The 21692-nt window shown below is 40.6% G+C and overlaps 1 protein-coding gene across 1 annotated transcript; it reads right to left on the bottom strand.

The window, feature by feature from the left end:
- Positions 1-927: 927 nt before the first annotated feature.
- LOC115469979 (60S ribosomal protein L26) lies at positions 928-9873 on the bottom strand. Its single transcript, XM_030202796.1, has 4 exons — positions 9770-9873; positions 5237-5409; positions 3952-4092; positions 928-1102 (listed from the first exon to the last, which is right to left on the bottom strand). The coding sequence occupies exons 2-4, from the start codon at positions 5402-5404 to the stop codon at positions 974-976; spliced, it is 438 nt and encodes a 145-aa protein (XP_030058656.1). The 5' UTR covers positions 5405-5409; positions 9770-9873; the 3' UTR covers positions 928-973.
- Positions 9874-21692: the final 11819 nt, after the last annotated feature.

The raw sequence follows: 21692 nt of genomic DNA, 5'->3' as shown, positions 1-21692 counted from the left end.
CCCTGTCCTCAGGACACATCCAACCAGACAAGTTTTCAGGCCACCCACAATGAATATGAATAAGCTAGATCTGCATGGAGGCAGCACTTGAGATTTCTCTCATGCATATTCACTGTGGATGTCCTGAAAACCTGACTGGCTGGGTATGTCCTAAGGACTGGATTGAGAACCCCTGTTCTAAGGTGAATGCTTTGAACTGTTTTTACAATTTAAAACAAAGAAGGTACATTGTTAGAAAGTCCTCTATTTCAAATAGGTACACATTTGCAATCCGATTCTTGCACAAAACAAGTGATTTGAGTGCCATGTTTGTCCTCCTGAATACTTAAAAATAATACTACTACTACTAATAGCATTTATGTAGCGCTACCAGACGCACGCATAAGCGAGCAAACAAGCTGAAGATTGTTTTAATTATTAATGTCCGAGATCTGTGTTTCCTCTGTGTACTTACCTAACAATGTTGAGTGCAGTGATGACCTTTATTTTCACATGCCCAAGTCCAAATTATGAGAAGACGAAGCAGCTTGAAATGGCAACATGTGCATTAGACAGGCTGAATGTATAGAGTCCGATCACACTATTTCATCTGCCTGCTAATGTTAAATGACAAGGTAGCAAGTGTTCAGGCCTGCGTCTCCTCCTGTCTCATTTGAATTTGAGACTTGCTTTGCTATAAGCAGCTGAGGTTTTCTTGTTTTTTTTTTTTTTACAGATATCACAAACCTACTGTAAACAAAGCATTTTAACATCAAGATTTAACTGATTGTTTGGCATATTTGGGTCTATCTGACTTATTTTTTAAAACTTAATCTTCTATTATTTGGCACTTACTTTTCCCCATATTTAGCACATGTTGCATTATAAAGTCACTGCATCAGATTGTGAATCCAGGACAACATAAAACAAGCAAAAAACACAACTGCGTAGAAAATGAACAGTTTTTTTTATTGGTCTTGTACAGTAACCCACTTTACTCCTGCATCTTTTCAATGCTTTCCTCCTTGTATTTGCCCTTCTCCTTGCCCACTTGGCGAGATTTAGCTTTGCGTTCTAGTATCTTTTTGCGATCCTTGTCCAATTTTAGCCTGGTGATCACCACCTACCGTGAAGAGAAGAGAAAAAACAAACGCTCACCTCAATTACAGTCAACAAAGAAGAGCTTCTCCCATTGCTGAACACTGTGACCTTGAGCAAGTCACTTCACCCTCCACAGTCTCAATACAAACTTAGAATAGTGGTTACAGTGGAAAATATAGTTTGTTCCTGAATGCAAATCTAAAATTCAAATGAGTGCCAGAGATAAAATCCTTGATCCTGTATTTTTCTGAATCCTCTGCACTGGTCCATCACACAAAAGAGAAACTCCAAGCAACTCTGTGCAAGGGGCTGAGGTCTATTATTATTATTAACAGTGCATGTTACACCTACATTAAAAGCACACACCAGTACGTCAAAATCTACAATGAATTCTTTTGTTTACTTGAATATTGATATTATGCTAGAAACAAACCAAATTGCACCCAGGGGTCCTTAAAGCAGGGGGAAATGGGAAATTTCAGACAACCCTCAATTGTGTTCCAGGATGTCAGGCGTATACCGAGACTCTAAACACTTGCAAGTGCCTGTATGAGACTCTTTTTTCTAAATTACTATATTTGCAGCATTGCTAGTGTTTTAGCTTCCTGACACAGGACAGTTTGTTGTCTATTGCCAGCTGCCTGTGCCTGGTTTGCCTTCCTTGAAGGATTCAGCACAGTTTTGTTTTAAATATAACATGTCTATGAGAAGTGGGGAACCTGTTAATACTTGCCGTGTTAAAACACACACAAATACCACCTCACTACAACTGCAAAACTTTGGGGTATTTGTGCTGCTACAACTGACTGCCGTACAATATCCTTCTTAGTTGGAAACCTTCTTTAGCAAGGCTCTACTGTTGGGCTAATTAAAAAAACAGGACATCAGGCTTCTGTCCATTAGCAGAGCAGAACCAGAGGATCTGCAGAATAATCCAATACCGAAAAGACAGGAGATGACAAACTAGTGTTAATCCACTCACAGGATGTTGCACTGCAAAACAATCCAATTACATTACAGAAACACACACTGCAGCATAAGGTGTGTGAAAGGAGAATCAGCTGGCACAGAGTATATCAGATTTCTGATCCCTCCATTTCCACAAACCACTTAATATCATATCAGTGTACATTTGGGGTGCTTTCTTCTTGTTAAGTGATAATTCAACCACAAACTTATTCCTGTAGTTAAGAATCGTCAGTTTCAACAGTACAGCCAAAAAACTTAATTGCATTTGCTAGAATCTAGGAAACTGCCATTAAGACTGCAAATCTACATATTCTATTCTCTCCTATACTATAGAAGCATGTTAAGAAGAAATGTCTTCAGTCACTCAAATCATCTGGCAACCACTGCATGCATCACTACTACTACTACTACTACTTATCATTTCTAAAGCGCTACTAGATGTACACAGTGCTGTACACTTGAACATGAAGAGACAGTCCCTGCTTGACAGAGCTTACAATCTAATTAGGACAGACAAACAGGACAAACTACAACCACTTTTTCTACTCCAGTAGTTTTAACCTCCTCCCTTACACTGCAAAGCCTCCAAAAACTGCTCTACCCCAATCCATGTTGTCTTAAGCCTTTAAAATCCACTTCCCCTGCACTTTCAAATTCACATACCATATACACAGAAATCCACAAATTATAACTCACACTCAAAAGATGCCCATGCGGCCATACACATTCACAGATAAACACAAACTTGTAGACATGCAACCATTCCAACGAGTCATCCACCTTCACTCTCCCACAGTACACATTCAAGGAGCATATATATTATACACCCACACTCTAACACTGTAAACTCTCACTCACTCATCTCCACCCAAACGCATGGTCAATTTACTCCTACTTCTATTCACATCTCTTTCCCAGGGGCGTAGCCAGACCTTCACGGGAGGGGGGGGGGGGGTCCGGAGCCCAAAGTGAAGGAGGCACATTTTAGGCCACCTCCCACAGCCACCGCCCCTCCCCACCGCTTCCACCTCCCTGCTGCTGACGCTGCTTTCAACTGCAATCACTACTCACATACCACTCATCACCAGAGCACAATCACAAAGTATGGTCTAAATCTCTTCAGCAACAGATTCCAAAAGCTCTGCTTGCTTGTACAGCACACATGGGCCATGTCAACTACATGTTAAATCCAAAATTCTAACACACCAAACAGAAAAGGCTCAAAGGCGTAACACACTAAACACTGCAATTCATAGCTGAATAAAAAATGTTTTAAAAACCCTATGTACCATTTCATTGCCCAACACTATTACTATTACTCTCACCATAATACCATCATCTGAGCAACTACATAAAGCCGACACCTACACAAGACCACAATGTATTCTTCTACCATGTATGTACGCACTTGATTGCAAAATCAAGTGCATATCTAAAGTCCGGAAATGGCAATCGCCATAACAGCAAATGTAAGCCACATTGAGCCTGCAAATGGGTGGGAAAATGTGGGATACAAATGCTACAAATAATAATAATAATAGTTGCTAATAACAATGTAAGGGGAACACAGAAGCAATGGTGCAGACTGCTAGAATGGAGGAGGGGTGGGCCAGAGACTTGCAACATTTCCAGATGAGCTGGTGACAGAAGTAGAGACTGGTTAAAACCCACAAGTCATGTACTTGAAGTCTCCATAATTATCTCCAAACTGTCGCATACAGGGCTGTTAAGGAAAACACAAATTTACTGTCAGGTTTTTGGCGACACACTAGGTGAGAACCACTGAGCTAGAGGTTTGCTATTGCATGCAATATTAAAGGAAGCCTCAGTAAAAGAGCCACAGAGATGTCCATCTGACGTGCTTATCATGCCAGAATAGTAACACTTGTGGCTGGGCCATACCTTGCTGGGGTGAATACCAACATGGACAGTGGTGCCATTGGCTTTCTCACGCTGTACCCGTTCAATGTAGATGACATACTTTTTTCTGTACACCTGGACTACTTTGCCGATTTGCTGACCTTTATAGTGTCCCCGAACAACCTGTACAAAAAAAAAAAAAAAAAGAATCAGTGATGGTCCTCAGACTCACCTGTGCACATACAACCACCTTTGTGAGACAGAGGGAAGAAAGTGTCTCATCCGCTTCTGAGGTCAACAAGCACATGAGCTGAAAACCGCTCCAATACAGATGAGTTAATGTTTTCCCCCATCTAAGTCCATTCTACACAATACGTGCGAAGAAGTGTCTCTGAGGGAAGGCAAGGTGTTCAGTATTCTTTCCTCCAACATTTCACGTGCTCTGCTGTCTTATGTGCCAGATAGTGTGGACAAAATAAATAAATCAGGACAGCAGTCTTCCAGTGCTGCTTTATCCTGTACCAGCAGAGCTCTGCTTCTGGAGAAACCTGAAATCTCTGCAGATAGCCACATCTGCAGCAGGTCCAGTGGAATGTCTCACAACCTGTTCTCTGCAGTGAAACCAGCAAGGCAGCTCAGATGCTGGAGGTGATGAGGAGTAGCCTACAATTGCTAACACTGTTCTCATGTCCACACTGCATTTCTTATCAGGTAACAGCACTATCCCTGCATCCCTGATGCTCATTTCCTGAAGTAGTGAACAGTGTGTATCTCCCCATTACCACTAAGTGACTCAGATTGTCCACTGTTGGAGACAAGATGCCGGGCTTGATGGATTACTAATCTGACCCAATATGTCACTCTTGTAATATACTCTTAAGCAATTAGTAGTAACACAACCACTCACTGGATATTTATCAGTGACTAAAAACACAACTTGTCTCCTACACTGAATTTCAACTGTTAATATTAAGCAATTTGTCAAACAAATGCCAATAGTTTTCAAAGAAAATAGACTAATGATATTTATGCTGCAGTGACACCAACTTTGGCTTATTCACAATGCTCTTTATTTGAGGGTCCATGAATTATACTGCATTATATATGACGTAATTACAAAGGTCAAGAGTATTGTTCTTAATAACTTCAGTTTGATACTTACATAAAGCACATACAAGAACTCTATTATTATTTATCTGGTAATAAGACTATTCCAGCACAAAAGCACAAGAAACTTGAGTTACACCAGGATCTGTGCTGGCATCGCTCCTTCCCCAAGAGTTTCCTGGAATGCTTAGTCTCACCCTACATTATGAAGTACACCTACCTGAACTTCATCGTCCTTCCGAATGGGCATAGAACGGACATTGTATTTCTGTCTCAGCTCCTTAGATAAAGGAGAGGACATAATCTTCCTGCGAACATGAGAAGGTGCATTGAAATGCCTCTTACGGTTCTTGCTACGGTCAGAGGTAACAAACGGACTGAACTTCATGATGGCTGCAGAAAGAAAACAGCATGTGAAATCAAGATCAAAGAAGACAAGAAAGCCACAACAAACCACAGATATTTAATCTCCCTAGCGCTGATTTCTCTATTCCTCTCTTTCCAGGTTCTCCTTGTCCCTTTGTTGTACACTATGAAGGAGGTTTAATAGACTGGAGTGGAAGTGAGCCTATCTAGTCCACTGTAAGCAAGTAAGCCATTTAATCTAGTTTCCACTCCCCCACGCTGTCATTGCCATACTCTCAATATAAAGCAAGCAAACAAATGAGTTGCTGGATCCGTGTTGTCCTTCTTTATTGTTGGTCTTACAAGGTGGAGGAGAAAATACATAATTGAATATCACTAAAAAAGCTTCCAAAATTATTGTAGCTGGTAGAATCAGCAATTATAAACTCTGTAGTTTGTAGTCATTTTTCTTCACTGTCCTGTACCATACAGATGAACAGATTTCAGTTTTGTTGCACTCTGCATTGGGAAGTCTGGTGTTATAAAGATGATGGAATATATTGAAATTAAATGAAAGTAGAATTAACTTTCTTTTCATTGGAGCACATGGAATCACATGCTCATATTTTTTGTAGAAGTTTACCTTTTAGTTGCACAAATGGATTATTCTGTTTTTGAACATGTTTCAGGGTCAAGTGGTTTTATAAGTCAAAATAATTTTTTTTAGCTTAACTATATGGGCTATAAGCCAGCTCCTAATGCAGTCCATCGGTTTTCTTATATTTTGTTCTTATGATAACTTATACTATGCCAAAACTGAAAACTCTTCTCTGTCTTCTTGAGGTTAAATGAAGGCACATGGCATGAGCTTATCTTGTTCACAGGAGACGGTATGACAGTAAAGTTGAAGATGGTTCCCCCTGAAGCACACCCATCTCTGTTTCTCAAAAACAATAGGAAAGTGGATTTGCATTATCTCTTGGTAGGGGATGGGTTGGAGGGGGGGGGAGAAGATCTAAGAGGAGCTGAGGGGGCTGGTGGAATTTTTGAGGGTCTGTGAAGGGGGTAGGGTTATTTTCTAAATGTATTTGTCAAATACAGAAACTGCTTTGTTATTTCCAATGCTGTATTGTGGTTTTTATTGGAGCCTAGATGCCTGGTTTTTTTTATGATGACAATAAAGATAGTTCTCTATAAAAATACTTGCAAATGTTTATGCCTATGGGTGTGAAATATTGTTTTCTATAACAGAAATCTCATGTATTTGAAAAATTCCAATATGAACATATAACAAACTTTGAAATCAGTAAAACAGCATTAAAAATTATTGCACCTGGTAGAAACAGCAGAAATTCTCTTTTTCATATTTTGCCCATTTTTACACACTGTTGTATACAATGCAGTAATACATGTCCAAATCTTTAAGGAAGGGCTGCAAATACCTGGATCCAGCTGCATGTCTTCCCAGACAGGCTTCATACACCTGGATCCATCTCAGTTTCTTACCCCAAGGGCTGTATACACTTAGATCCAGCAGTAATGTATTTCTCATCAGAAGGGTTGCATATACCATGATCCTGCAACATTTCACATGTGAAGGGTTGAATACACCAGGATCCTGCATCATTTCACATATGAAGGGTTGAATACACCAGGATCCTTTAATCATTTCATGTGTGAAGCCAGGATCCTGCATCATTTCACATGTGAAGTGTTCAATACACTAGGATCCTTATTGATGAAGAACAGAGACAGAATTGGAAATGAGAAAAATATGAACAATGCTAGCTGTTTCACAGGGACATTTTTAATGGCATCATTGCATTGATGCACACCCTTTATCAGTGCTGAGAGATTAGTGTCAAGAAAGAAAAAATTACTGTATCCTATAAAGAAACTGTGGTTGTTGCATGAAATGTTCTACTCAATGTGGAAACTTAAAAGAATCAAACCTTTCTTCCCAAGGGAAGTATTCCGCAGCCTAGTACAATCAATGGTGCTAAGTCATCTAGACTACTGCAACGTCATTTATGCCAGATGCAAAGAACAAATCATTAAGAAGCTTCAAACCGCTCAAAACACAGCAGCCACTCATATTTGGGAAAGTGAAATACGAAAGCGCCAAACCCCTAAGAGAAAAACTACACTGGCTCCCATTAAAAGAACGAATTGCGTTCAAAGTGTGTACCCTGGTCCACAAAATCATTTACAGGGAAGCCCCCACCTATATGTCAGACCTTATAGACCTGCCTACTAGCAACGCAAAAAGATCATCACGCACGTTCAACAATCTCCACTATCCTAACTGTAAAGGGCTAAAATATAAATCCACATACGTGACCAGTTTCTCATACATCTGCACGCAGCTATGGAACGCACTACCGAAGGCCATAAAAACAACGCAAGACCTAACCATCTTCCGAAGACTACTGAAAACAGATCTTTTCAAGAAGGCATACAACAAACATCCATCCTAAATACTAAATAATAACACTACACACGATCTATATAAAACCGAAATCTTACCACATGACTGTTTAACCTCTTTGCTATTAATGACCAAGCACTACCACCGTAAACCATATGTCGAATAGGGTCTCTCTATAGTCGATGACCTAATGTATGTTAGAATCCAAGTTATTACTCAAGAACCTTCATGCAATACCATAATGTATTCTGCTTTACCATGTATGTATGCACATGTATACCATGATCTGTTCCACATATGTTATGTTCCGTGTATGTTACCATGTATGTCTGCACCTAACGCAATACCATTTGTAACTCTGTTACCGGAAATGGCAACCGCCATTATGGCAAATGTAAGCCACATTGAGCCTGCAAATCGGTGGGAAAATGTGGGATACAAATGCTACAAATAAATAAATAAAATGATGACAGATAAACCAGAGAATAGACAGTGATGGTTCAATACTGGTTGTCCAATATAAGAATGCTATTAAATTCATGTGTGCTTTAACACTAGCAGAATAACATAAAAAAAGATATAAGGCTTTAGGGGGAAAAAAAAGTCTATTCCGCACACAAGCAATACAACATACATAATACCTACAGACATAACACTAATTTCATGTGTGCGCTAATGCAAAACAATTTATATATCCCTATTCCACAAGAAAATAAATCTGGTAAAGAACTTTCTCATATAAGAAATGTCTCACAGTACAGAACACCAGCTTAAAATAATAATTCATCATGCCAATATGAAATTGTTCAAATGTTATCCTAACATGGAATAATCTGTCTAAAAAAAAAAAAAAAATCCAAGACCAACTGGTCTTGTCCTAGGAAAGAAACAGTTCCAGGTGATCCCCAATAGAATCCACACACACCAAAGATTATGCAGAGGTGTGGAGGAGTAGGGTAGTGGTTAGTGCTACAGACTTTGAACCTATAAAGTGTGGAGGAGTGGCCTAGTGGTTAGGGTGGTGGACTTTGGTCCTGGGGGAACTGAGTTGGATTCCCACTTCAGGCACAGGCAGCTCCTTGTGACTCTGGGCAAGTCACTTAACCCTCCACTGCCCCATATAAGCCGCATTGAGCCTGCCATGAGTGGGAAAGCGCGGGGTACAAATGTAACAAAAAAAAAAAAAAAACCCTGGGAACCGGGATAAAGTCCCACTGCAGTTCTTCTTGACTCAAGTCTAGTCACTTAAACTAACATTGCCCAGGGTACAAATAAGTACCTATTTAAAACTGTTTTGATGTAGTTGCAACATGCGCCATATATCAGGTCCAAATTCCCTTCCCTTCTAATTTTTAATTTCTAGACACAATAACTATGTAAAAATCTCCTTCCATCTTTAAAAAATTTGGTATTAACAGTTGTAACATTAGATTGTAAGCTCTTATGAGCAGGGACTGTCTTTTCTTCATGTTCAATTGTGAAGCGCTGCGTACGACTGGTAGTGCTATAGAAATTATTTGTTGTAGTAGTAGTCTCTGTGCACCATAAATAATGTGTAGGAATTAATTTTCCCCTCCCACAAGACTAAAATGCTAACACCTGTCAACTTCCACAACAACAAAAAAATGTGATTGATAGACTGAAATCTTCTTATATGTTCAACAATTGAAAAGGCATTAAAAATTTAGGTTACCCTATAGTCCCAGTACATACTGCTGATTATTCTCATTGCACTCATACTTAAAGTCCCAAAGCAGGCAGTGTAATCTTTAGTTATTAGTGCTTTGAGAAAAAGGCTCATCTCCTCCCATCCACGGCAGGCCTCGAAGCCAGCCCTCAGCGCACACTTAACTCGCCAGTCTCGTCTTCTTCCCCCTTTCCTTCCCCCCGGGCTGGGCGAGGGCCTTTTCCGTGCTTCCACGCCGCAGAAACCACACCTGACTCAGGATGGAAGCGGATAGACTTCCCTACGTTTCTTACCCAGCCACTCAGTCCGCTATGGCCGCCGGAAAAGAGACTTGTAGCTCACTTCCGCCCACACTCGTCAAAGCGGAAGGAGAGCGAGACGGCCTGAGGAGGACAGGCAGGTGCTCATCTTCTGACAGCGACACCATGCGCTCCTGAGAGGAAGTGTGGCTGAGCACCCTCATCCTAAATCCTCATGCAGCTACAAGCTAAGGATGCAACAGAGGGCATCTGCTCCACCACGACCCGCAGAAAGCAGCGTCGTCTCCGCCCGACCCTTGCGAGCATTCATTTATTTATTTAATTAATTTCGGGCATTCCCCAGGACTTCCCCAGCTGCGAAACCGCACGCCCAGCTCAAGCGCGCCCTGATTGGCTGCTAGAGAGACGAGGGTGGGGTAGCCAGGCAGCCGATTGGAGGGTCGGATACCACGTGAGAGGGGAGTCACGCGCATTCCAGAACCCGTCAGGAAGGACGTAAACAAAACAAACCCGAAATAAGCATGGAGACTGCGGAAGCGAGGCTGAGCCCCACAGCCTGGGCCAGCAAGTCTGACAGACTCTTCCCCACCGTCGGGGGGTGGGGGGCAGAGGCAACGGCCCCTCGGACCCCAACTCAAGCCCGCCCCCCCTGACGGTGGGGAACAGTCTGTCTTACCTGCTGGCAGAATCGTCCTACATAGTTTGTGCTGCGCTGCCTCTAAAGTCAGCTCAGGCTCTTCAGTTCTGCTGGAGCTTTGGTTCATGCTTCATTTGAGCAGAAATTGTGCTGTATTTAAGTTTGTAGTTGTGTCAGGGACTTCGGGTTTCATGAGGAGTTTTTGTTCCAGTCATACAAGTCATTTTGGCACTACTTTTGAGTCCTGTATTGTACAGGCAAAATGTATATGAAGGAAGCAAAGTAACAGGACCTACGTTCTTACCAGTTGATGTAATCACTATTATAAAATCTGTTTTAGAATTCCCTGTCCTTGTCCGCTTTCCTTTATTTTCATCCATCAATGAGAGAGACGTTTTTGTCTCTGTTCTTGCCCGACTGATTCTGTTTTGCATTTTCAGATTCTAACTGAAACCTTAAGTAGAGGAGTGTGGCAGCCGTGTTAGTCCACTCTTAAGGTTATCAATAGAAATCAAACAAAATAAAACATGGAAAAGAAAATAAGATGATACCTTTTTTATTGGACATAATACATTTCATGATTAGCTTTCGAAGGTTGCCCTTCGTCAGATCGGAAATAAGCAAATGTGTTAGTTGATAGTATATATAAGTGAAGCTTCAAAGCATTTCAATGACAGTCTAGCAAGGTGGGGGTAGGTAGGAGGTATGCATGGGGACATCAAAACATATCATTGATATTCTAACAGGATGGGTGTGGATAGGTGAGGGGAGGGTGATCAACAGAGAAATACAGCTTTATGGTTTATAATGGGCTAGGAACCCCAGATCCTTGTTAAGTCCTTTCTGTTGGGTGTTAAAATATTCAATCATTCTGACTTCAAAGGTCTTAGTTCTTGTATGGTTTTAAAGTTACCTTTCAGGATTCTCACTGTGAAGTCACTGGTACAGTGTCCTGGTCCTGTAAAATGCTGACCAACAGGTGTGGGAACCCTACTGGCACCAGTATTGTTCATGTGATGTCCAGGTATCATCTTATTTTCTTTTCCCATGTTTTATTTTGTTTGATTTCTATTGATAACTAAAACCTTGTATTCGTCCACTTCTTTGAATCTTAACTTCTGATAATTCCCTCGTTGAGAGTGAAATTTTCTCACGTTTTTATTTACCTCCGTCATCTTTTTTTCCTTTCCTGACCAGTGCTTGTATAAAAGGATGCTGCCACTTTTGTAGAGAAGGCCAGACGAATTTCATATTTAATATAAACAGTTTACTCATTTGTTTAGTGTACAAGCTGATTACCATCAATAGGGGTAGTCAGGAAGCATTTCTATACTCAAAGCATATCTACACACACAAGCAATTTACAGCAAGCTTAAGGCAAATCAAAATGCTATACACAGACAAAGAAAAATTCAAAATGCTTACTACCTCTTTGTTCCCCTCTAGTTTTATACCGGGCCTCTGACTAATTCTCTCATACAACATTCCTGTGCAAGTCTCTGAATACCACAAACTGTTAATCATGTGCAGAACATCTGCTTTCTATTACCCCCCTACCTTTTAGCCCACAGACTTTCTGGAGCCTGCCTTTGGCTAATGTGTTGCCACATTCTTTTCATGCCTCAGGAGGGTTAGTGTTAAAACAGCTTGTTGTAATCATGGAGCCTTCCACTCCGCATTTTTCATACTTTTATTCAACAAATCTTTCATACTTTTGTTCAACAAATCCTCCCTTTTGAGGCCTGGTATTCCAGGACTCAAACATCTGTTTTAGCTCCAGTCTGTATCCTTACCTCCCTTCTAAATTTCCTCCCCCCTTGTTTGTGGCATTCAGTTTCTGCACGCTTTTTCAATATTTTTGGCTGACATATTAAAGTTCTATTTATTCTTGATTTCAGTTATCATTGTTATTTTAAAAGCATCCTGGCACATCTTTGCAAACATGCTAATACATGTTGCATTAAACAGATTCAATTGTACTAGGGTACAAAATTTATATTTCTTTTGAATACAGACAGTGAGTTTCATTAAAGGGAAGTACACTGTCATTCTTATGTTTCATATAAGAACAATTATAAGGATAATGCCCAATTGCATTAGTTAATGTGGCATTAAAAATTACACAAATTAAAAGCATAACATTCATTGAATCAGTTGTTACAACATTCTGCATGTAAGTGCACTTTATCAGGGGAATGTGTTCAGTTGTCATACTATTAATCAGACACCAACATGATGTCTGTGGGTACTTGTCCATAAGCAATATAAATAGTCTCATGTGTCCAATGAAGGTTTTCATCATCTCTTACACAGGTATTATTGGGATCACAGTCATGGTGCCCACTCAATTTTATCATTGTAGTCCCATACATCATAGCTGGCAAGGACAAGGATGTGGGCACATATGATACAATCAGTCAAATTCAACATTTTGGCCGCTGCAACAAGTCTATTATCATATGTGTTCATTGTCCATTAACAAACAACAACATCCCAATACCATCATGTTTAGGGACATGATGTTTGTTTATTCTTTGTCTATTTCAATGTTATTAATTCGTCGAATATCTGCTAAATGTATCCAAGAAGTATGACCTTCCAGACGGGCAGCAGTCTGAGTAAGGGCCGTGATAGCAAAAGGTCCTACATACACAGGATCCTTCCATGTTTTATGTGTAAAGTTCTTTCGCAGTACTAGATCACCTACTTTAAAAGCACAAACATCATTAGTAGTCCCTGCCTGTGATGCTACATTTGTTCGGATCATATCACTTGTCAGGTTCAACATAGGTTGTAGCTTTTGCCAGTACTGAGCTGTGCTATCAGTACTTGCTGTCTGCATCGGGAAGAAATGACGTCCTGTCTGAATTTGGAATGGGGTCAATTTAGTACGCCCATTAGGTTGGGCCCTTATAACCATCAAAGCTAATGGTAACAAATCAAGCCAGGTATATGGTTTACCTGCTGTTTCCTTGTTTAAAGCCTTCAGTAATACTCTCAATTTAGTTTTTAAAATACCATTGTAGCGCTCCACCAAACCATTGGAGGTGGGGCGATACACTGATACTTTTCTGTGTGTTAAACCCATAATCGTTTCCATTTCTTTCAAAACACTGTTATTAAAATGTGTCCCGTTATCAGAAATTATTCTAGACGGACACCCATGTCTTGGCATAATATGAGTTACCAGGCATTGTACCACTTCATGTGCTGTCTCCCTTTTACATGGAAATGCTTCTATCAACCTTGAAAAAGCATCCACCCAAACTAACAAATACCTTTTTCCCTGCACTGGAACAATCATATCAGTGAAATCGATATACCATTCCTTTGCTGGGCCTTCTGGTATTGGAAGTGTCCCAGGTGATATTTTAGGACCTCGTTTAGGTATGTTAATATTGCATACCATGCAATTTTGCACAACCTGTTGAATCAAGTTATCAATTTTCAAGGTCCAAAACCTTTGTTCAAACTGTTGTCTCATTGTTTCCTTATTCCAATGCATGGTTGCATGCCAACCAGCCAATACCTTAATCGCCTGGCTCATTGGCATACAAGGTAATCCTTCTTCTGCATTAAACCATTCACTTCCCAATTTCATACATCCTCTCTTCAACCATTTTTCACTTTCCTGTCCCTCTGGCTGCCACATTTCAATCTTATCTACATTCGTAAGTGGCCCTTCCTGTGTCTGTCTAGTATTATACAAAATCTTTTCACTTTGCTTAACCACCTCCGTTGCTGCTGCATCTGCCATTGCATTACCTAGTGCTTCAAAGGTTGGCTTTTCAGTGTGGGCCGGGGTCCACACAACTGCAGTTTTTCTACCTTCACGTTCCCTCCTTGCCAAAATTTCAAACAGCAATTTCCAATATGTGTAATGTTGTAGATTTTTACCTGCACTGGTTATCATCCCCCTACGCTGCCATTTTAATATATGATACTGTAGTGAACTTGCAACGTAACCACTATCAGTATATATAGTGACATTTTGAGTCATATCAGTGTGTTGTAAGGCTGTAATAACGGCTAAAAGTTCAGCATGCTGTGCAGTCTGATCAGGAGGGGTTTTATATTGTACTTGCATTATCTTTCTTAGATTCTCATCTACCTGCACGCAGGCAAAGCCTGCAACAGTCCTTTCACAAGCTCCATCTGTAAACTATATTAACCCATCAGATAAGGGTTCAAAAGTAAGACAGTGAAATGTAGGGATTTCTATAGTATCGATCTCACCCTTTTGATCGACAGGAAAAAGCAGATCTATCTTATTTCTCTGTTCTTTAGTTAATGGTATTATTCTTATATCTTGTCCTAAAAGTACTGCTTGATATTTTCCAAATCTAGTGGCTGTCAATGCTGTTTGGCTAGGGCTCAACAGCGTTTTAATCGTGTGGTTGGTATGTATTACAATAGGAACAAAAGGCATTTGTGCTCTCCATTTACCTACTGCAGCCACTATAGCTGTCAGTAACTTTGGTATTTCTTTCATTCCCTTTTCCACATGATTAAAAGAGCCTGACAAAAAAGCTACTGGTGCATTTACTTCATTGTTTTGATTAATCATAGCTGCCCAACTATTTCCCATGTCTTTTACCCACAAATGCACAGGTGATTGGATATCTATTACTGCTAACGGTCCTGGAGATAACAAATCCCTCACAATCTTAGCCAGCACTATTTTATCCTGTTCTTCCAATACAATTAGTGTATTCTTTGGTGTGGCTGCGGGCAGTTTCAAATGTTTATAAAGTCTCATTACTTTTTGTGTATAATTTGGTATCCATTGTCTGCAGTAATTTAACATTCCCAAAACAGCACGTAACTGGGTAACTGTTTGCGGTACCGGAGTTTCATTTAAAATAGATATAACTTCCGGTATAATGACCTTATGTTCTGCTGAAACATTTTGTCCTAAAAAGGTGACAGTAGACTGAGCTATAACACATTTTTCCCTGTTACATTTATATCCTAACTCTCCTAATAACAAAAATAATTTTGTAGTCCAATCTAGGCATTCTGCTTCAGTCTCAGCAGACAGTAGAATATCATCTACATAGACAAACAATGACACCGTGTCAGGCAATTGACTCCTGAAATCCTTTAAATCCATCATTAGTTGTTTTGAGAATACCGATGGACTATCAGTAAAGCCTTGAGGCATCCTAGTCCACCTGTATGCCTCACTCTGTACTATAAATGACGTCAAATCCCTAGACTCTGGATGAAGAGGTATTGAAAAGAATGCATTAGACAAGTCAATAACAGTGTTATATGCATATATATTCTGGGTATGCAAAAGAGTAGCAGGATTTGCACAAATCGGAAATTGATTTTTTGTAACCTCATTTAGCTCTCTTAAATCATGTACTATCCTTACATTGTTTTCTCCTTTCGGGACCGGAAACAATGGGGTATTGTACGGGGATACTGAAGGTTCAATAATACCACATTTCAATAATTTATCAATGTGTTCCAAGGTTTTGGATACTAATTTAGGTCGTATGGGGTAAGGGTCTTGCTTCGGCCCCTTTGCCCCTTCTATTAATTCTATCTTATGGGGTTTTGCATTTACGGCTAGTCCATATGGTGAATCACTTGTACTCCAAATATGTTGTGGTAATTCTTCCATAACCCTTACTTTATTTTCATTATTCAACTGTTGAACCATGGTGAGCAAACTTGGTATTTCTTTATTTCCAAAATCTAAACACAATCCTAATTGAGACAATAAGTCTCTACCACACAAATTTACTGGGCAATCAGGTGCCACTAAAAAGGGTACCACAGCCTCCCTTGAACCGTGCGGTTGGCATTCCAAGCGCACCAGAGTGGGTTCTGTTAGCCTTTTTCTTTGTTCTATCCCCGTAAATCCCACTGTTGTTCTATACTGATTTGAAAGTTTAACTCCCTGTGGTTTTGCACACAACACAGAGGTACTCGCCCCTGTATCTATCAAAAATCTCACAGGAGTTCCATATTTGCCAATTGTCAATGTAATAAAGGGTTCCCTTGTGTCTAACCTGAAAATCATTCCCTCTTCCTGACACGGGTTTGCTTCCAGTCAATAGCATTGGTCTGGAATATTCTGCCAAGTTGGAAAAGCATTTACAGTACCCTGTCTCTGTACTGCCGCTCCTGGTCCCTGTGATTGCGTCGCCGGCTGCTGTATTGCAGTCTGCGGGGCACTCGCAGGTATCCCTACTACTTGTGGCATCAATCCTTGCTGCGTCTGCATTTGTACTTGGGGCATTCCTGCATTCTGATAACATTCTGAAGCATAGTGACCAAATTGCTGACATCCCCAACATTGTACATGTGCCCTTCTATTAGGTGATAGTCCTGATCCTTGCATCCCTCGACCCCTACCCCTGCCTCTAACCATGCCTCGTCCCCTTGGTTGGTACGGCCGGCTATATCCCGGTTGTACATAGTAAATGACCTGTGGAGGTGAGGCAGAGGGCATTACCATTGTTTCCTGTTTTTTATTTCTATCCTGTTCCTTGCTTTCCAAATCCTTTAACTGCATAGTCATTAACTTAGAAGTTAATTTAGCCTGTTCTTTCTGTGGGGTCTCTATCAGTTTACGATGCACATTACTAAAATGCATCAATGTCTCTCTTATTTCTGGCCATGGCTTTGAGGACAGGGCAATGACAGCGTCTAAATTTTTACGCATATTATCAGGCAGTGTGGACATGAATAGGTGTAAAAATACTGCTACATTATGATCCACATCTGCATCTTGCCCTGTTTGAGCCTTATACAAATTTATACATTTTGTCAAATGTGCCGAAAAATCAGTTTTAGGGTCCCATTTATTTGCCGTTATGGCTGAAAAATCAATCGGTGTTGGATACATCACATGCAGAGCTGCAGAAAGAGCAGCCTTACTATTCCCTGCGTATACATCCCCATCCACAGTATGTGATGGCAGGCGCTGATATCCACACTGCACTGCCAGTTGAGAAATACTAATACCTGACGCTGCACACAGGGCTTTAAAATCTCCAATAGTCAATTGAGTCCCTGCAGTTGCCTGTTCTATCCCATCTAACCACATACGAGCTCCTTTCACTATACTGGGAATTTTTGCAACTAAAGTTGTAACATCTACGGGGGTGTATGGTTTGTACTGTTGTATTCGATTGCCAGCTGCGTCTAAGCGCGTCATAACTGGCATGTGTAAAGCACTACTATCTAAAGCGCTGCAAATCTCCTGTTTACCTTCCTCTTCCACCTCTTCTTCCAAATCACGTTTTATTTTGTGGAACCAATTATCCCAGAATTCCAATCCCTCTTTTACAAATGTTCCAGTCCCTATACCCGGGCAATTTTTGTGGACAGCCTTTAATAATTCCTGAATGTCCTCATGTGTACTAGGACCATTTTCATCGCACGGCAAGGGGAGCCGTTTTACATCTAACAAGTGTCTAGTAGCCCCCCACCATTCCTCACCATATCTAGTATTATTCAGTCTCATAAGCTCTGCAGCCACATGCGTGCCTCGAAAAATTGGCCTGGGGGGCCCTGGGGTTAAAGATGTTGGCATAGTTTTTGTTCGCTTATGAGTTGGGGTTGACATGGTCATGGGAGGCTCGGAGTACATCCGCAGTCGTCCCTCAATTTCAAATTGAGTTGCCAGGTCATATTGTTCTGATGTAATTAGGGTTTTCAAATCAGGGTAAGTGCCTGATTCTGCACTAGATTTTCCTTTTTCTTTCTGTCTCACCCGTTTTTTCTCCTTTTTCTGTTCCCTAGTCCCCACATCACTGTCCTCATTATCCCCTCCCTTTTCACTTTCTGACTCACTGGGGGGGTCATCAAGAGCCGAATACCCAGCGCATGGCACAGGGCGCTTTGACTTTGATTTCTTCATTTTATCAGTCGCCCTTATGGGGCACAACGTGTCCCTGCTAGATTCATACGACGGGGGATTATTTCTTTCTGCCTCTTTTTGTATCCTATCTACATCAGCATGAAACAGATCTGCTGCTAAAGAAAATAAATTCCAAATTGTAAGATGCTTCTCTAAGCTTTTCTTCTGCCTAGTTTTATTTTTATTTTCTTGTAAATAGCTCAGGAGAGATAATAATTTTGGACGATCAAACGATCCATCCTGAGACCAGCTCAAAACAGAATCTTTTCCTCCATATTTGACCCATTTCTCATGTATTTTTTCAATCTGTTTTTTTTCTAATGGGAATAATTCTATGACATGCTGCAAAGGGGAGCATTTTTTTGAACTATCTAAATCTAAATACATAGCATACACAGGAGGCTTTTCTTTCTTATCTGCCCCTTTCCCTTTCATTGTATTCTGACTATTACAATTTCTCCTATAAAGCCACAATCTACAAAAATATACTAATGCACTTAAACAAAGAAAATATACAAAAAAGAAAACTACAAAGCTAAACAAATATATCGGTAATAAGGCCACAGTGTAAGCTTACTCACGCGTCTTCTTATTTCTCTTTTTAGCAAGCCCAGGAGTTATCACCTGTATGTCCACGTCAGTAGTTTGATCAATCCCACATCAGTGGAGCACAGAAATCATCAGGTTTAAACAACGCTTGCTTTACTTTCAATCCTGTAAAAAACTTCATTAACAACAACTTAATTTGTCCTTCGTCTCGCCTTCTCTTTTCCGTGTGCGGCCTACTCCTGGCTGGCTCGCCACTTTTGTATAAAAGGATGCCGCCACTTTTGTAGAGAAGGCCAGACGAATTTCATATTTAATATAAACAGTTTACTCATTTGTTTAGTGTACAAGCTGATTACCATCAATAGGGGTAGTCAGGAAGCATTTCTATACTCAAAGCATATCTACACACACAAGCAATTTACAGCAAGCTTAAGGCAAATCAAAATGCTATACACAGACAAAGAAAAATTCAAAATGCTTACTACCTCTTTGTTCCCCTCTAGTTTTATACCGGGCCTCTGACTAATTCTCTCATACAACATTCCTGTGCAAGTCTCTGAATACCACAAACTGTTAATCATGTGCAGAACATCTGCTTTCTATTACCCCCCTACCTTTTAGCCCACAGACTTTCTGGAGCCTGCCTTTGGCTAATGTGTTGCCACATTCTTTTCATGCCTCAGGAGGGTTAGTGTTAAAACAGCTTGTTGTAATCATGGAGCCTTCCACTCCGCATTTTTCATACTTTTATTCAACAAATCTTTCATACTTTTGTTCAACATGCTGCAAATATTTTATTGCATCTGCTGCTATTTGGGTGTAGGCTTGAATAACTCAAGTTTGGAAGATGACACATTAAATAGTTTGCTGCACTCTAGCACATATATCTTTGCTGTTTCTTCACTAGTGTGTCTAGTATGCTGAATTCTTTTCTGACACCGTAGTAACGCATTGCACAGGAAATCTCAGTTGAGAATGCACTTTACTTTCATTTTTAGTGTTAAAAGTTTTGAAAGAATAAATGAGGCCTCACATGTTTATCACTGACTGAGCTGCTAAGGCGTGAATTCAGCTTTTGTGCTTGATATTTCCATCTAGTGGAGCTCTACAGACTTCATTCTAATGGTGCAGAAACGTATGTGGTTTTGGGGGGGGGGGGGTTCTGCTAAGATTTGACTTTGGATTCTAGTTTCAGCCCATTTATTACTGCTACTGTCAGTTTGAGCTAAAGAATACAGGGCAGGGCAGACTTTTACAGTCTTTGTCTTGCAAATGACAAGACTGATTCTGATAGGCTGGAGTGAGCTTTGACTGCAACTCCAGTAGTAGGAACATAGGACAGAGCCCTTCACTTACCAGAGAAATGTCCTCTTCTCTCAGAACTTCTCAGAAAGAAATTTCAGTGGGACCTTTCCTCTTTATATAGTTTTGAATCTAAGGGGCCTTTTTAAAACGGGCTCTTTCAAGCTGACTCAGCAATCTATGCCGTCATTATTACTAGGCTTGAAGTAAGGTCTTAAAAATCACATGTAAGTCTTGCTCAAACACAAAAGAAATGAGCCATGTAGCCCTCTCAGTAGTATATTCAATAGATTGTTCCAATACAACAGATATATTGTTGACATCAATATTTATCTCTCCCCTACTATCTCCTTCCCTTTTCTCCTGAAAGCTCTTAAAGGGTCTTTTAGTAAGGCATTCTCACGTTTTTAGCGCGTGCTAAAATTGTGGGCGCTCTAAACGTTAGAGATGCCAATGCATTCCTATGGGCGTCTCTAACATTTAGCATGCCCACAATTTTAGCGCGTGCTAAAAACGTGGGTGCACCTTAGTAAATGACGCCCTTAGTTGGCAAATAATAAACAGAAGTAATATAATCCAGAGGCATTTTTAAATTTTCCATTGGGTATCTTTTAAACAATTCTAGTGGCAAAACTTCAAGAGGCAGAGATTTAAATGCCTATTGAAATTTGCTATCTGCTCAATTTTTCTATGGAGGACTAATCTACCTTTAACTGTTACTATCTTAAACTCTTGGAGCTGTTTCACATCTTTCTGTACCTGCCTGGCCGAGCCAGAGAGATCTTCCTTAACAGCCTCTAGAAAGATCTTCAAACTTGGTAACTAAACCTGTTACTTATTTAGCAAGTGCTGAGTCTGTTCTCTCAAGCATTGTCCATAGAGTTGCCAGCGTCACCTCTGTGGGTGCAGCAGAGAGTCCTGCTGCTCCTCCTCCTACTAGTTAGCATTTATATAGCGCTACAAAGCATACGCAGCGCTGCACAAACATAGAAGAAAGACAGTCCCTGCTCAAAGAGCTTATAATCTAATAGACAATAATAATAAAGCAAGCAAATCAATTAATGTGTAGAGGAAAGAGGAGAGGAGGGTCCTCCTAGACTCCTAGAGTCTCATCCCCCAGCATACCTCAAGACGGCTCGGGGCCCTCACTGGAAACCTCACCCGCAGCACTTCTGGCAGCTTGCAGTCTGCTGCTCGATGCCGCAGAGGATGCTGGACATGGAGGAGTGTTGGAAATTGGGGGCGAAAGCATTGTTTCATTCATGCCCCAATGAAGAGGATGCTCTGACTATCTTCGCAGCGGGGCTCAAACCCCCAACATCTGGTAAGTGGGCTCCAGACAAGAAATTATGTTTCTGCTTCATGGAGGCCGCAGTACAGGCAGACAAGGGAACTGTACTCGCTACCCCCTTCCTCTTTGTATGCAGCATCACATCACAAGAGTTAAAAATTTCACCAGCAGGAAAACTACATGGCTACTCACAAACCTGGAGTCATGGCACCAGCTTACCACGACCCCTGGAATGAGCTGTTCTGTAACAGAAACTTTTTAAAATGGAAAGTTTTCAGAAATTTGCTAATATGTTTGA

This window comes from Microcaecilia unicolor, chromosome 5, assembly GCF_901765095.1.
Source record: "Microcaecilia unicolor chromosome 5, aMicUni1.1, whole genome shotgun sequence".
NCBI classification, from domain to species: domain Eukaryota; kingdom Metazoa; phylum Chordata; class Amphibia; order Gymnophiona; family Siphonopidae; genus Microcaecilia; species Microcaecilia unicolor.
Note: the sequence above shows the minus strand (reverse complement) of the source record. Positions and strands in the feature narration are given on the sequence as shown.